The following is a 16,860-nucleotide window of genomic DNA, read 5'->3' on the forward strand; positions in this document are numbered from 1 at the left end:
GATGAAGGGAAAGGGACCAACGGAAAGTGCAAGTGCTAGCAGTGGCAGGAAACGAAACAAAATTGATTTAGAAATGAAGATGAAAATGATTAAGTATGAAGCAGGAGAAAGTTTGTCATCTGTTTGAAGGGAATTAGGTCTCGCTTCTTCAACAGTGAATACTATTTTAAAGGACAGTGTGCGTATAAAAGAACACGTCAAAGAATCAATGCACTTAAATGCACAAGGATTTCCAGAATGGTACACAAGCAGTGGTTTTAATCTGTAATCTCCCACTGCATTAGCCCCAAGCAAGAACGTGGCCCTATCTTTTGACGCCTTGAAACCTGGCATTGTATTTTCCTCTTTGGAAATGTATGTTCGATCCGGCATTTTTTTACAATACAGAGCAGTCTCATCAACGCTAAAAATTTGCTGTGTTGAATAGCTGCCTTCATCAATATTTTTTTCCAACACATCACAAATTTTCTTTGCAGCTGCAGAATTGGCACTGGCAACTTCACTGCATTCTTTAATGTAGTGGAAACCAACATGATGCTTGAACCTATTGAACCACCCGTTGCTTGTCACAAACTTGGGTTGGGGTTCACCGTATTTATCCTTAATATCTTTATAAAACTTGTTGCTTTTGCTTGAATGGTCATTAGACTCAGGGGCACTCGCTTCTGAATCTGATTTTCCATCCATATTATTAACTGCTCTTCCATCTTTGATATAGCACCTGAATGCTGTTTTGTGATCACTGTTGATCTTGAAAGTTAACAGAGGGGTGAATGATATGCTTGCTTGCTACAAAGAAATCTATGATGAAAAGAAAAAAGCCACCGTCCAGTCTTCCATTAATATGTTCTTTTGTAAGGTTGAACGGCTAACCCCTTCTAAATCTCCACAGCCCTCAACCTCTGCAGCGGCATACTTATCAGCTGAAGACGTCGATTCTGGCAATGATGCTCGAGAAGTAAAAGTTACTGGCATTATGCCTGTCTCCTCTCTTTTTTTTGTAATTTTATAATTTTGAATTTTTTTAAAATTGCATGCTTTTGTAATTTTTCCTGTGCATGAGATAAAAAATTGAATAAATACAATAAATAATTCTATTTATATGTTCGTCGAACATTTATTTTTTGATTCAGCGAGCACAGTTGCGAGTACTGCACAAGCATGGGGAAATTCAGACTTACGTAGCATTCCGCGTAACGTAAGTTGGGGAGTTCCTGTATTTGTTTGTTATGTATTAATGGTGTGCTGTGTTTTATTATATTATTTCATAGTTGTGTAGTTTTTTGACATCTTGTGAATAAAGCACCTCATACTTTCTAACGTAGAGAAAGTGTCCATTTGTTAGCAAACATTCTGAAATGTAACACGTTTTCATGTATGGATAAATACGGAGGATGCGGAAAGGTCAGGGAATGACCACCGCATATCTCAGAGCAATATGGCCCTAGTTGCTAATGCTCCTAAAAACTAAATAACAAACAAACATGTATGGATAAATAAATTACATTAGTTTTAAAAATTTGTTTTATTAAATTTAATATTAGAATCAGTTAGAACTGGTAGGTTCTCATAATGAATAGACAGAACTGAGATAGAACTGCAAAATATTTCTTCACCTATTTCTGTATCTTCAGTAATATTGAGAAATACTGGAAACTTTTATGAAACCGATTCACAAAATATTGGAATAAGCAGTTATTGATTTTTCTTGAGAGTTTGAAAGTGCATTACGGTTGTTGATTGTTTCTGAAGCTTTCAAATGGAAAAGATTGAATGGTTTTATTATGTATCCAATTATTACTAATAATTGTTTAATACTAAAAAGCTTTCATGGGCAAGAGCCTCGAGCTACATGGGAGTTTACTGATGTATGGGTTATTGCAATTGCATCATTTTTATACTTAGCAAATGTGCTATGTATAAAAATGGTGCGATTGCACTAACCTGTACATCTGTTTAATACCATTATAATTGTTAAAACAATTTTATATTGTATTAAATGAAATCTTCCAGGAATCGACAGATAAATCATGCACGTAATCTGTGGGATCGAGCTGTATCCATATTGCCCAGGGTAAATCAGTTCTGGTATAAATACACATATATGGAAGAAATGTTGGGGAATGTGCCTGGAACACGACAAGTATTTGAAAGATGGATGGAATGGGAACCAGATGAACAAGCTTGGCTGACTAACATAAAATTTGAGCTGCGTTATAAGGAAATAGAAAGAGCTAGACAAATTTATGAATGCTATATCCTTTTTCCATAGTATTAGCAGTATATTTTTAATACAAAATAATCTTATTTGGTGTTATTCAGATTATAACATTCATGAATTGAGCATTTGTGTAGTAGAATGTTTAAAATAAATTTTCTTAGATTAATTTTTAATGCATTTCTTAACTCGTATTTTATATTATTTATAATGCAGAATATTTAACTACTACCATTTTGAAATGCACCAGTTCACAGATATGTTGCTGTAACAAGTTCAATTTTTTTGGTCATCAAAATTGTCATTCTGTCCTCATTTAAAAAAAAAAAAATGCTACTCTGCTTGAGTTTAATGGTTTAGCATTTGTTTTTAGCTTTTTACTATTTGTCCTTTTCTTTAACGAGTGGCATCTGCCATTCAATAAAAATTTTGCACAAAAATTCACGCAAATTAGTGTTCTTACTTTCATACCTTCTAGTATTACGTTAGCTGTGTATAGAAGATTGCCCTTTTAGCTCCCATATCATGTCCTTATTAAGCTCTTCCAGACACCAAAGTTTAACTAAGCTTTAATTGTTTTGAATTTTTTAAAATTTTATGTATTCACCAGCTTGTGCGCCCACAAAGTTTCACGGTGTAGAACTGGAACAAAATTTATTCAGCACTCTTCAAATTCTTCTTTTCAAAATCACAGAAAACAGGCCATTTTTACCGATTGCATTTTGGTTTGCGACTCTGTTTCTGGAAGCATTTATCATTTCAATTTTGCCTGGAAGTCCACACAACTTTACTGTTTCATTTCATCCCATTGGGCTTCATCATAAGATGTACCTTGCACAGTTTCTGCAGAAAGGTGGACAGAATTTTAATTATTGTGTTTTTCCATGGGAACAGTTCATTCTACAACAGAAAGTGTCTACAATTACAACTAATCGTGCAACTAATCAAGCTGATGAATACATAAAATTTTTAAAAATTCAAGACAATTAAAGCTTAGTTAAACTTTGGTGTTGTATTTGTGAGAGAAATCCTAAACAAACAAAATTGCTTGAATAAAGCAGTTTTGCTTCTTTCTTTTAAACGTAATTCCAGCATTTTAAAAGCTGAACATTAATGTTCAATCCAACATACTAAAGCTGAACATAACTGTCCAACATGTGTGCTGAGTTCATTATTCATAGATATGTTGAAGAATGTTATGTCTCTTCTTCAGAGCCTTTCTCTCTTGGCAATTCTCAACCTCTTGTTAGCATTAGTAGAGGCATATGATGCGAGAAAGCAAGCTTATATAGCATCAGCCAAAAAAAAACACCTCCTGTTTCACCCATCATTCACTCCAAATGTTTGTCTAGTTTTGTTTGAACTTATTTAAGTTATTGATCTCCACTACAACAGATGGAAGTTTGTTCTAACTATCAACCACCCCCTGGCTAAAGGCAAATTTCCATACATCTATTCTACAATGATTTTCCTCAGTTTGAATTTATGTCCCCTCATGTGAAGTAATCTGACCAAGAGGAAGAATCTCATTAGCATTGAGGTTGCTCAAACCATTCAAGACCCTATACACCTCAATTAGATCACCTCACAGGTGTTAGTCTCCAGAAGCTGCAATTTGCAGAACTTGAGCCTTTCTTGGTAACACCAACCCTTTGTTCTACTCACCAACCTTGTTTCCCTTCTCTGTACTCGTTCCAGCAGCTCTACATCTCTCCTAAAGTGAGGCCTCCAGACCTGTATGTAGTACTCAAGGTGTGGCCTGACCATTGCCTTATACAAGGGGACAATCATCCTCTTATCCCTGCTAGCAAAATTCCTATATACCATTGACGAGACACCATGAGCTACTCTTGCAGCCCGTCTGCGCTTCTCAGAAAACTTCATATCTGGCTGCACAATTACACCCAGGTCCTTTTCATTCTGCACTACCCTGAGTAATGATAGCACCCTACTGCAACAGTACCACCCAGTTGATACATTATTCTGGGGTTACTGCTATCCATATGCAGTACTTTACATTTGTCAATGTTAAACTTCAGTTGCCACCTCTCAGTCCATCTTCTCAAATTTTCGAGATCCTGTTGCAGTAGGGTGTTATCATTATTGCCATTAACAAACCTGCCAACCTTTGTATCGTCTGCAAACTTGGACATTAAGCCTGATATATCATCATCAATATCATTGATGAATATCGAAAACAACAGTGGGCCGAACCCTGGGGGGCTCCACTAATTACATTAGTCCATGAAGAGCAGTGTCTACTGTAGCAACTTGCCTTTGATGCCATACTGCTCCAGTTTGTACAGTAGTCTTTCGTGTGTCACAGTATCAGAAGCTTTCCCAAAATACAAGTACAAGCAACCCCCGTATAACACAGTACTTCAACAACATGGTTTTGATCTAACACGATTTATAAAGTGTGTATTAGAGCGGTTTCGCTCTAGCATGGTTAGAGAAGTGTGGCAAACCTCCATAACATGGTATTTTTGAGCTTTTAGGTGAGGAAAAACTCTGCTATTATGTTGGATGTAATTTTTCAACATTTCCATTCTTTTTTGTGAATCCCTGCTTTTGGCTCGCTAATCGTTATGCAAAAAAACATTATTGATAAATTACTGTATTTTATTTTGTTGGGAAATCCCGTGTTAAGTTCTGTGCTGTCGAACCTGTGGAAAATTGAAGTGATGGAGGCATGGAAGCATTTTTCATTTGTGGACTGTATCGGAATCATAGCTTTATTGCTCAGAGAAGTAAAACCATCAACATTAAATGTGTGTTGGAAAAATGTATGGCCAGAGTCAGTTCATTCAGGAAATATGGTCGAACTGATAGAAAACAGAATCCATGCAATAGTAGAACTTGCTACGTCAGTAGGAGAGGAAGGTTTTGATGATATGACTACTGAAGCCCTCATGGGTAGCACAGTCGGTAGAATCGCTGATCCCCACCGGGTTGAAAAGACCTAAGTTTCGAATCCCATCAATGGCGGAAGAAATTTTTATGGGTGTTTTTCACACCATAGTGGAGTTATTCAGCCTCAGGTGAGGGTAGTATGGTTTGTTCTCCTAGAAACTCTGGTTTTTCGTGTAGAAAAATAGAAAATAAACCTCAGAACACACACAGCAACATAGCCTTAGTTGCCGATGCTTCTCAAAAAAAAAAAAAAAACAGGTATGATTACTGAAGACTTTCATGAATTTCACTACTATAGGATGATAGCACAAATGAAAATTCTGAATTTCAAAATTTTGCACTAAAAAGTATATGAAAAGGCATAAAGTTAGCCGAGCAATTAGAATCTTATTTTTTGAATTTAGATTCTTCGACTGAAAGGAGCCCAAAGTTCAAAAGGATGCTCCAAAAATGCCTAGTTCCATACAATGAAATTACAAATATCTATCAAGCAAAAGCAAACAAACCTAGATTAATGATTTTTTAAAGAGAGCAGAAGATACATGAAATCTAGAATGGTGTATTTTTGTCAGTTTTGTTAATGAAATGGTGTATTTCTGTTAGCTCTTGGAACATACCCTCCCCCTTTTTGTACTGGTTCTTAGTCCCATATAACACGGTTTCGTACTGCACATGATTTTATAGGAATCTAACTACCATTTTATACAACGGTTACCTGTATGTGATATCAAAATTATTTCTTGCATCTAGTTCCTTTGTGACAACATAGTATCCGATCAAATTTGTTAGACCTGACTTCCCCTTAACAAACCCATGCTGTGTCTGAACTATAACTAAATTTGGCGTTGTTTGGCCTTACAAAATGGGATCATCTGCAAGATTTCTTTTCTTCTTTTCCTTGGTCGGTGTACTATTTCAAATCTTCTGATGTCAACATTTGCTCGTGTTAGTGAAATTATTCTTGTAGGGATGAAATCCTTTGTTCCACACTCCACCTTAAAATCTCGTCCTTTATCTAAACCTTAGTTTTCCAATAAATGTACTAAGGCTGTTCAAGAGAAGAATGTTGCATATTGAAATTGGCTTGCATCCAAAGCTCCAGGTTCATTTTCTGCCTGCACTAAAGCTCACAACAATTGTAAAGCATTTATTAATCAGTCCAAACTAGATTTCAAACAGACTAAGAGTATCAATGATCTTGGTAAACCACCTCCCACCATTCCCAGGACACCCAATTCAATGCCTCCTGGATTCTGTCAAAAAGACGCTTCTTGATTAGACCGGGGTTCGAGCCTGTCACCACCAAATGCGGAGGATGCGGAAAGGTCAGGGAATGACCACCGCATATCCTGGAGCAATATGGCCTTAGTTGCTAATGCTCCTAAAACCCAAATAACAAACAAAACTGTCAAAAAGATGTCAGAAGGATTTTGATCAATCTTGATACTATGAAAGCTGCAAGTCCTGATGGTATTGCTCCGCTTGTTCTCAAAACTGGTGCTTCTGAACTTACTCCTGTTCTGTCTCGCCTTTTTTCACTTCCTTATTCCAAACGTGCTCTTCCTTCTGCTTGGAAATTTGCTCATATCTAGCCAGTTCCTAAAAAGGGTGACAAATTCCTTCAATCCAGTTATTGTCCCATTGCACTTACTTCTACTCTTTCTAAAGTTATTGAGAAATCAATTAACTGCCAACTCTTAAATTATCTAGAAGCCTTCCGTCTGATCAACGATCACCAGTATGGATTCCGTTAGTGTCGATCCACCGGTGATTTTCTGGCCTATATTACTCATCTGTGGACAAATTCAATGGAAAAATTTTGGTGAAACTGAAGCAGTTGCTCTTGACATTTCAAAGGCTTTTGATTGTGTTTGGCATGAAGGTCTTCTAAATAAGCTTCCACCTTATGGTCTGCCAACTGTTTTTTGTAATCAGGTATCCAGTTTTCACTCTGACTGCTCATTGCGGGTGATAGTAGATGGCTTTCTGTCTTTTAATTTATCCACTAATGCTGGTGTTCCCCAAGGTTCAGTTCTTTCTCCCATTCTTTTTCTGTTGTATATTAATGACCTTCCAGTTTGAGAACCTTGCCCTGCACAAACAACTTCAACTTCTCGATTATCCACTACCAATTCCTTAAATGCTGATCTCCAGGTAATTCTCTAGTGAGGCAAAGATAACATTGATTTCAATCCTGTCTTATATCTCACAGAAAGGATTCTTCTACTCTTATGCTTATCTTTGATTACATTATGATTTATAGACAAGATTATGACAAATATTGCTTCCTCTGCATCTAAAAACTGGTTTTTCTCTTTTGCTTTCGGCATTACTTTTTTTCCAAACAGCTCTTCACTCTGTACAGATCACAAATTTTCCCTACCATAGAATATTGTTCCCACATCTGTGGCGGTGCCCCCAAAACCTCTCTCAGGCTTCTAGATTCCATTCAAAAGAGGGCATTTAGTTTAATTAATGATTCATCTCTAACAGCATCTCTCCATTCTTTGTCTTGTGGACATTCTGTTTCTGCTGCATGCCTTTTCTCTAGATACTTCCACGGGCATTGTTTTCCTGAATTGGTTTCTATAATTCTTGCTCTCTCTCTCTCTCTCTCTCTCTCTCTCTCTCTCTCTCTCTCTCTCTCTCTCTTTCAAAGCAGTTCGAACACATGCTGCAACCAATCAACATCCTTTTACTGTCAGACTTCAAACTCACAGAACCAACTTTTCTTCTTCCTCATTTAGTTATTCAACTTCTGTTTTCTGGAACAACTTTCCTTCATATGTATTTTCTGAAAATTACAATCTACAGAAGTTCAAATGTAATGTCAACAAATATCTTCTTTCATCTTCTCAACCTCCAACCCAAGCACGGTACTAAGTACTATAGGTTCTAATACCTCTAGTGTTTAGGGTTTTCATTAAAAAAAAAAAAAAAAATTGCCAATTTATTACAGTAGTTTTTAAAGATTCCACTTCCTTTTGGAAGTTGATTACCATATCCAACTAAACTAGTAGGATGATTTTGTTGCAAGATGCCAAGAACCAATTTGCAACAGTTAAAATTAAATATGACACACACACACACACACATATATATATGCAAAATTTTCTGGTGAACTTTGGATTTGAAAAAAAAAATTAATTTTACCTATTTAAAATATCTCTCTGTAGTGAAGTTTTTTTGGGTGAGAACTCTGTATAATGCATTAGTGGTCATGTTGATCATATTATGCAAAGAAGACAAAGGATTCTGCTACATCAAAGAAGATGATGATGGGGGGGGGACACAATCCCATGTGTTTCCCTCTTCCCATAGGTACCGATCCAACTTTCCTTTTAATTTTCCCAAACTGTTTAATTTATGCTGCTGGGTTCTGGTATCAGTCTAGTAAAATGAACCAGGTGAAAATTTCACCTTATTCATTTTACTGCCTCCTCTCAGATATAAACAATGCTGCCAACTCTGGATTTAAGTCTTTTTCCTTTCTTTTTTATTTGATTGGACCTCTTTTCTGCCTTACCATTGTGTTATAGTTGGTTACAAAAAGTTTCCATCTTTTTTGCAAAAAAAAATAGTATGACCAAGATAAAGTTGGAATTTTTTAAAAATGCTATAAATTTCTGCTTATTTTCATTAATGAATTGGTTGGTGTGCTAGTTTACATTGTAAAACAAATGCAGAGTAATAGCCTTGTTTTCTGTAATGTGCTTTGTTGTAACTGTATGATGCTAACCTAATTAATAACTTTTTTTTTTGAGTTAAATGCCAAAGAAGCGCAATGTAAATTTTCAGACATATATACAAAAATTTCTATATAACATGTTTGCCTTGTATACTGTATGTAAATGTGATTTTTTTTAATTTCAAGCAGCAGGAAACTAGATGTAATCTAGACGTTTGTAAATAAATTAACATAAGTTCAGCGTGCAGTGCATAGAAATAAATGCAAAAAAACTAGATTCATTTCATAGTGACAATGTCATATATGCCGAATGTTTATTGCTATCTTTTGTCATAGAACACAACCTTCATCTGAGTTATGCAGACTGTTTCCCTATGTAAAGAATGAAAAGGACCTAGGGTAATTGTACAGTCAGATATGAAGTTTTCTGAGCAGTGCAGGTGGTCTGCAAGAGTAGCTCATGGTGTCTTGTCAATGATCTACAGGAATTTTTCTAGCAGGGATAAGGAGGTGATTATCCCCTTGTATAAGGCAATGGTCAGGCCACACCTTGAGTACTGTATACAGGCCTCATTGCAGGAAGGATGTAGAGCTGCTGTAACAAGTACAGAGAAAGGCAACAAGATTAGTGAATGGAGCAAAGGTTTGTCTTACGAAGAAAGGCTTAAGCTTTGCAAATTACAGTGTCTGGAGACTAGGTACATGTGAGGTGATCTGATTGAGGTGTATAAGGCCTTGAATGGTTTGAGCAAGCTTAGTGCTGATGGGATTCTTCCTCTTGCACAGATTAATTGCCTGAGGGGACATAAATTCAAATTTAGGAAAGGCAGTTGTAGAATAGATGTGCAGAAATTTGCCTTTAGTCAGCGGGTGGTTGATTTCTGGAACAAACTTCCATCTGTCATTGTAGAAGTCTATAGCTTAAATAAATTCAAGGCAGAACTAGACAAACATTTGGAGCGAATGGATGGGTGAAATGGGAAGGGGGTTTTTTTTTTTTTTTTTTTTGGCTGATGCTGTATAAGCTTGCTTTCTTGCATCATATGCTAATGCTATAGTGAAATAGCAAAAAAAAAATATGATTGTCGAATCAAAAAAACGATGGGCATTATTAGCGAAATTGCATAGAGAGGGAAAGAGGAGATAGTGATGCCTGTGAAAAAATGGCCCTTTTTCACAAGACATTTCAAAAGTCAAATTGAAAGCAGCTTGCTCCCAGTGCCAGCATTGGAAAGTGGCTTTTGAAGTTACATCTTCTGAACAATGAAAGCATGTAGGATTCCTTTAAAAAAACTCTGGCACAGAGTGTTGACAATGTTCCTGTTATAGCAGGCCTAGAAACTGTAGTAGCAAGATTCGTACAGATGGCAGTAATCAAAGTGATTCCAAGATACATCCCAGTGTTGTAATAAGAAAAGGAAGAAACTGAGCACTTTGGTAATAGGCTGTCCTTGTCATCTTGTTAATCTGTATGCTGTAAGGGGGACTCCATGCTTTTCTGTGAAAGTGGATGAATAGTGAATTGGCCGAATGGTACAACAGTGGCAACCTTTGACAAGTTTTTTTTTTTTTTTTTTTTTAATATATATATATATATATATATATACAGTTGTGCCCCAATATCCGCTGATTCAGTTACCTGCAGTTAACCACAGGTAACTGAATGAAAAAACTTAACACTTACTACTTGCGTGTCCAATACGATGATTCCCTTTATTTTTTACAATGCCGCGCATGGTTTCATCACCAACATTATAATGGTTCTTTAGAGATTTAATGGATGTACCGTTTTCAAGTTTTTGTTTAATTTGAAAGCACAACTCTTGCATGTGCCCGTCGTTTTTGCGATTTCTAAACAAAAAAAAAATAATAAAAATAAAAATAATAATAAAAAAAAAAAATTCTGACATCCCTGATATAAATAATGAAACAAAATTTGCCCTTTGCGGTGCGACTGAACACAACAATCGACGCAACACACTAAATCAAACTAAACATTTGGTCTCTCTTTTTTTTTTTTTTTTTAAGTGGTAGGTGTGAAAACAGCGGGGGTTGCAAGATAATAGGTACACTAATCTCCCAATGACAACTTATAACGCTGGTTCTTGTCGCTTATTTACGACTTGCAAAATATCTGTTTATACCTATTCTAGTTATTACTTGAACTTTATTGGTCTTTTTTTTTTTTTTTTTAATTTGGAGTCTTGAAGTGTCCTGGTTAATCCAATCCCAGTAAATCGAGAGTCTGCTGTACTTTTTTATTACCGTATTGAATGTTGGTAATGTCTTATTGTGTGTTTAAATCATCAATTAAACTTTATTATGTGTATGTATGTACAAGAAAATCACATTATATATGGGGTCAGCAGGTGTTTTTTCTTATATCTGCAGTTTCAGCCATCCACGGTAGATCTTGGAACGTATCCCCCATGAATATGGGGGATACGTTATATTTTTACTGTATATTTTTTCTTTCATTTTTTATGTATATTTATATACATAAAGAATACTGTATATTTTTTCTTTCATTTTTTATATTTATTTATATTTATATTGTCATTTTTGATTTATTATTGTTTTTATTATTATTGTTTTTATTATTTTATTGATTTATTTTTTGGCTGGTGCAGCAAAAACTGTGGCTTTCTTGCACTTTTTTGACTAATACTGATACAAGTCTATTTAAAGAAGTGGTGGGAAAGCCATATGAGCATTTTTTCAGAATTAGCAAATTGAATAGTACAATAAGTGACGCGCCTCCGTAGCCAGGTGGGAAGGAGCAGCAGTGCGTAGCACACGCTTCTTGATTAGACCGGGGTTCGAGCCCGTCACCACCAAATACGGAGGATGCGGAAAGGTTAAGGAATGACCGCCGCATATCCTGGAGCAATATGGCCTTAGTTGCTAATGCTCCTAAAAACCAAACAACAACAACAACAACAATAAGTGATTACTAATGACTAGCACAGACTCTTATTGAAATCCATGTCACGAACTGAAGGTTTTGAAAACATATGTTGGAACAAAGAAATAGAACTTCTGAATTGGAAACTTCGGGTGAAAGCAATCTTAAACAGGCCAAGCAAGCTGATAACTCTAGGCATATTATCCTCACCCTTGCAGAAAATATTTTCAGGTTCCTCTTTTCTGTCTAGAATAAAGCAGTTTTGCTTGTTTCTTTTAAAAGTTATACCATTTTAAAAGCTGAACATAGAATGTTCAATCCAACTTACCTCACATCTATATACTGAGGTGAATTACTCCTAGATATATCAAGGAATGTGATGTACAAATTTATTACAATAGTTTTTAAAGATTTCACTTCCTTCTGGAAGTTGATTACCATAGCAGACTAAGTAAGAAGGATGATTCTGACTTAGACATAGGCATTTCACTGCCAAGGTCATGGAGTGTCTAAAACAAGAGAAGAAGATTCTTTTGTTTATTGAAGAAATGCTTTATTGATGCATGTGATTACATGATGCACAACTTCCCATTGAAAAATGATGTTATTATAGCAAACCCATTAGCAATTTGCAAATACCCTAGAGGAGACATAAGCTGAAGTGCCTGCTAAAAGATCTCCCCCATTCCAAGTTTCTGGTCCTAAAACAAAAAGCTGAAAAACAGCATTTGAAGTTGTCTTCATAAAACTTTGAGGCCTATTAGCCTTTCACCATGGACAAAAACATCCATTATGAGATGATGAAACATTTTTTATCTGAATCTGAAACAGAATCATTCTGTTGTTTCAGGAACATTCTGAACAACCGAATCTATCTCGAAGAGCAGTTTTTGGACTCCTGGCATAAGGCAATTGTACTTGCCTTCCCAAGCCAGGAAAGGATCCAAATATTCCAAACAATTATTGCCCAGTCGCTCTGAAAAGCTGCGTGTGCAAGATCCTGGAGAGGAGGCAAATTCCTACCTTGTGGTTTTTAGAAGCTTTCCAGAACACAGTCCCACTTCTGAAGGAACAGGTCAACACACTTGATAGAGATCTGCAAGGGCCCCCGCCTGGCCCTCGGGCTTCGGCCCAGCACGAGTGCTGGGTAACATGAACAACTTTCTGGCTCGGTGCAAATAATTGTAATAAATTGTTATTTCAAAAGTTTCGGACTTTTTTGAGCTATTTTTTATGTATTTAAATTCTTAAAATTTTTTTAGAAAAAATGTGTATTATTTGTCTGTTGACACTTTTAATTGACCAATAAAGCACACTTCGCCAATTTATCCAAAATTCACCGAAATTTGTGCTCTTTCGTGGAAATGACCCACCAGCAGTACAAGCTCCGAAAGAAATTTTAGTACAACCAGACCAGATTAGCAGTGCAAGAGCGTCAAATCAATTTAAGTAGTGACAGAGTTGACTGTTTTATTTCTGCACACCAATCTGCAATAAAAAGCATGTAAATAAAAGGTGGTGGTAGGGGTGGATGTCGATATCCGTTCTGGAATTACAGGTAACCCTTGTATAACACGGTAGTTAGGTTCCTACAAAATCTCATGTAGTGCGAAACTGTTTGTTGTATGGGACTAAGAACCAGTACAAAAAGGGGGGGGGGTTACATTCCAAAAGCTAACAAAAATACATTTTTTTTATAATTATCGGAAACTTAATTTTTATTAAAAATAGTAATAGCTAAACAAACGCCTTACAAACTCGGATACATACATGTCAGATTATGTATGTTCATTTCATTTTCTTCCTCTTCATTGCTGCTAAGCACAATCAAACGAAAACGTTTCTCTGTTGCAGAATATTTTCACCTTTTGAACTTTTTTCTGCAGCATCTAGATTTCGTGTATCTTCTGCTCTTTTTAAAAAATCAGTATTCTGGGATTGTTTGCTTTTCCTTGATAGATCTTTGTAAATTGCATAGTATGGAGCGAAGCATTTTTGAAGCTCTTTTTTGAATTTTGTGTTCCTTTCAGTCGAAGGATCTGCATTCAAAAAATAAGATTCTCATCGCTCGGCTAAGTTTGTCTTCCTATATGCTTTTTAGTGTAAAATTTGGAACTTCAGAATTTTCATCTGAGCTATCATCCCTCTGAGTTGATTTGGTTTACCTCCGATTCTATTTCCACCAAATCCGCTTTGCCATCCTCTTTTTCTACCAGTGATTTTTGAACGTCTTCAGTAGTCATATCATCAAAACCTTCTCCTACCGACTTAGCAAGTTCTACTATTGCACCAATACTGTTTTCTGCTGGTTTGACCATATTTCCTGAATGAACTCACTCTGGCCATACATTTTTCCAACACGCATTTAATGCTGAAGGTTTTACTTCTTTGAGTAATAAAGCTATGATTCTGATACAGTCCACAATTGAAAAATGTTTCCATGCCTCCATCACTTCAATAGATTTGGAATCAATTTTTTCCAAAATCCATTGTAATTATTTTTTGTTGTAATGAGTTTTATAGGTAGATATAATGCCTTGATCTAATAGCTAAATTAAAGAAGTTGTATTAGGTAGTATGAACATTACTTCAACATTTTGAATGACTTAACTTTCAGATGGCCCGGCGCTTTATCCAATAGTAATAAAACTTTTAAATCTAGATTTTTCTGCTTTAAATAGTTTTCCATAGCTGGCACAAAACAATTTAGAAACCATTCTATAAATAAATCAGCAGTTACCCAAATTATGCCAAAGTAATTCACAACAAAGAAATTATTCCAATACGGTTCCAAATACGGAGGATGCGGAAAGGTCAGGGAATGACCACCGCATATTCCCGGAGCAATATGGCCTTAGTTGCTAATGTTCCTAAAAACCAAATAATAAACAAACAAACCAATACGGTTCTTAAGAACAAAGTTTAATAATACATACCCGGAAAAATTTATAAATGATCAAATAAAAACCAAAATAACTTTACAAAAACCTTAAAAGTCACGAACAGCACACTTCGAAGTCAAATTTTTTTATGGTTTCAAGTAAGCACAAGTTCAGTAGCACAGAACCTAACATGGGGATTTCCTATTTTTTTTTTTTTTTTTTTTTTGTATAATGATTAGTGTATCTGCAGTGGAGATTCACAAAAAAAGAATGGAAATGTTGAAAAATTACATCCAACAGCGTTTTCTCTACACAAAAGCTCAAAAATACCATGTTATGCGTGGTTTGTTGTAATTCTCTGTGTTAGGGCAAAACCTTGTTATATAAGTACCGTGTTGTGCGAGGATTGCTGCAATTTATCAATCGTGTTAGAGCGAAACCATGTTGTAGAAGTACCGTGTTATACGGGGGTTGCCTGTATATTAAATATGGTAAATAGAAAATTTATTACATTTTCTTCTTTTTATAATTAATATTGATAATTATTTTAGATAATTATTAATATTGAATTTGGAATCTGAAGTTTATTTTTCTATTATTATAAAACTTAAGAAACTAATGCTGGTGATTTTATTTATATAAAGCGTTTCAGTCGAGCTGGGTTAAAAATCGGTTAGGATGGATCGGGTATGGTTAATGAATTTGAAAAACAAATTCAGGCTTGGGTTGGGTCAGGCCAGGCCAGGTAAAAATAAAAAATTTAGGCCTGTGCAGAACTCTAAAACTTGGCCATTTAATTTGATTGGAAATATCTATTTGAGATGCTTTCCTTAAACACAAGCACCAGGAATCGCTCTTCTTTGTTGAGGGAAAAGCATATGACATGGCTAGGAGATTTGGAATTTTAAAAGATATCTATAATCATGTGCTTAAGTGTCATCTAGCAGTTTTATTGAAATTTTTTTGTGAAATACATTCCAAGTTCATTAGTCCACTTTCATTCAATATTTGCCAAGAGGAGGAAGTTTCCCAAGGGTCAGTGCTAAGTGTTATGCTTTTTGCTATTAAAGTTAATTCTATTAATTGAAAAGTGTCCTCTTTGTTGATGATTTCAGTATCATTTCCCAGTCGTGATATGAAGTTCATCAAAAGGCAATTGCAACAAGCCATTGACGATCTCACCTTCTGGACAATATCTAATGGTGCCGACTAGACTAGCCAGGTGGGTAAAGTGCCTGCCTGGCAACCCAACGGTTGCAGGTTTGAATCCCACTTCAGGCTTGGATCAGAGTAAAAATGCGAAAACTTTGGGAGGTGCAATATGGCCACAGAAGCTGATGCGCCAACAACTAACAAAAAAAAATCTAATGGTTTCGGCTTCTCTCTGTGTGTAAACTTCTGCCACAAATGGAACCTTCATCCTGAACCAGAACTAAAGCTCAGACAAAATATCATTTCAGTAGCACCCAAATCAAAATTCCTGGGAGTTGTATTTGATAATAAGTTGACATTTCTCTCATATATCTCAACTGCAGACAAAGTGCACACGGGGCCAATCCCCTTACATGCCATCTTATCCAATAATTGGGTAACAGACCACTGCATTTTATTCCGTCTTTATCGTGCACTTGTCCAATCTAAATTAGATTAAGTTCCAAGTGTATGTATCAGCACTTGGAACTTATACACTTGGAATTCATAAACTAAGTGTATGCATCAACAATGTACTTCGATAGCTTGATCCAGTTCATCAGGCCATCCACATTGCTACAAGAGCATTTAGAACATCTTCTCTCCAGAATCTATATGTTGCTTCAATGAAAGCAGTTGTCACTAAAACGTACTTTTAAACTAATATTCCTGCCAGATCACCCTATGCAGATATCCATTTTCAAGCCATGATGGGAAAATCTCTCATACTCATCAGACTGTCAGCTGTCCCTTTGGTATTTATATTCGAGAGCTGTTTTAGAGAGCTTAACATCAAGGTAGACAATGTTGCCAAGTCATCAGAGTTACCTCTTCAACCCTGGCATGCAAATTCACCCTCATTAAATCTATCTATTAAAAATTGGAGAAAGGCCAACACTTCACCTTCTGTTTATCTGCAACTCTATGCTGCCCATCAAGCTGCCAGTCTAATTTCATTCCAGTCATCACTGATGGCTTGAAGTCAGAATTGTGTGGGATGCACTGCAGTGTTCCAAATAGCATGGTATCTGAGAAGATTCCCCATGAGTGTAGCACAGTATAC

The 16,860-nt window shown here is 36.0% G+C and overlaps 1 protein-coding gene across 1 annotated transcript in view; it reads left to right on the forward strand.

Annotated features, from left to right (window-relative positions):
* LOC150084641 (crooked neck-like protein 1) overlaps nt 1-16,860 on the forward strand; it is a 213,898-nt gene that overhangs the window by 74,977 nt on the left and 122,061 nt on the right. The window contains exon 6 of the mRNA XM_090375381.1: nt 2,014-2,255. Coding sequence (XP_090231507.1) covers nt 2,014-2,255 — 242 coding nt within the window. The remainder of the gene's footprint in view (nt 1-2,013; nt 2,256-16,860) is intronic.

This window comes from Mastigoproctus giganteus, chromosome 6, assembly GCF_048544385.1.
Source record: "Mastigoproctus giganteus isolate SK-2022 chromosome 6, ASM4854438v1, whole genome shotgun sequence".
NCBI lineage: Eukaryota > Metazoa > Arthropoda > Arachnida > Uropygi > Thelyphonidae > Mastigoproctus > Mastigoproctus giganteus.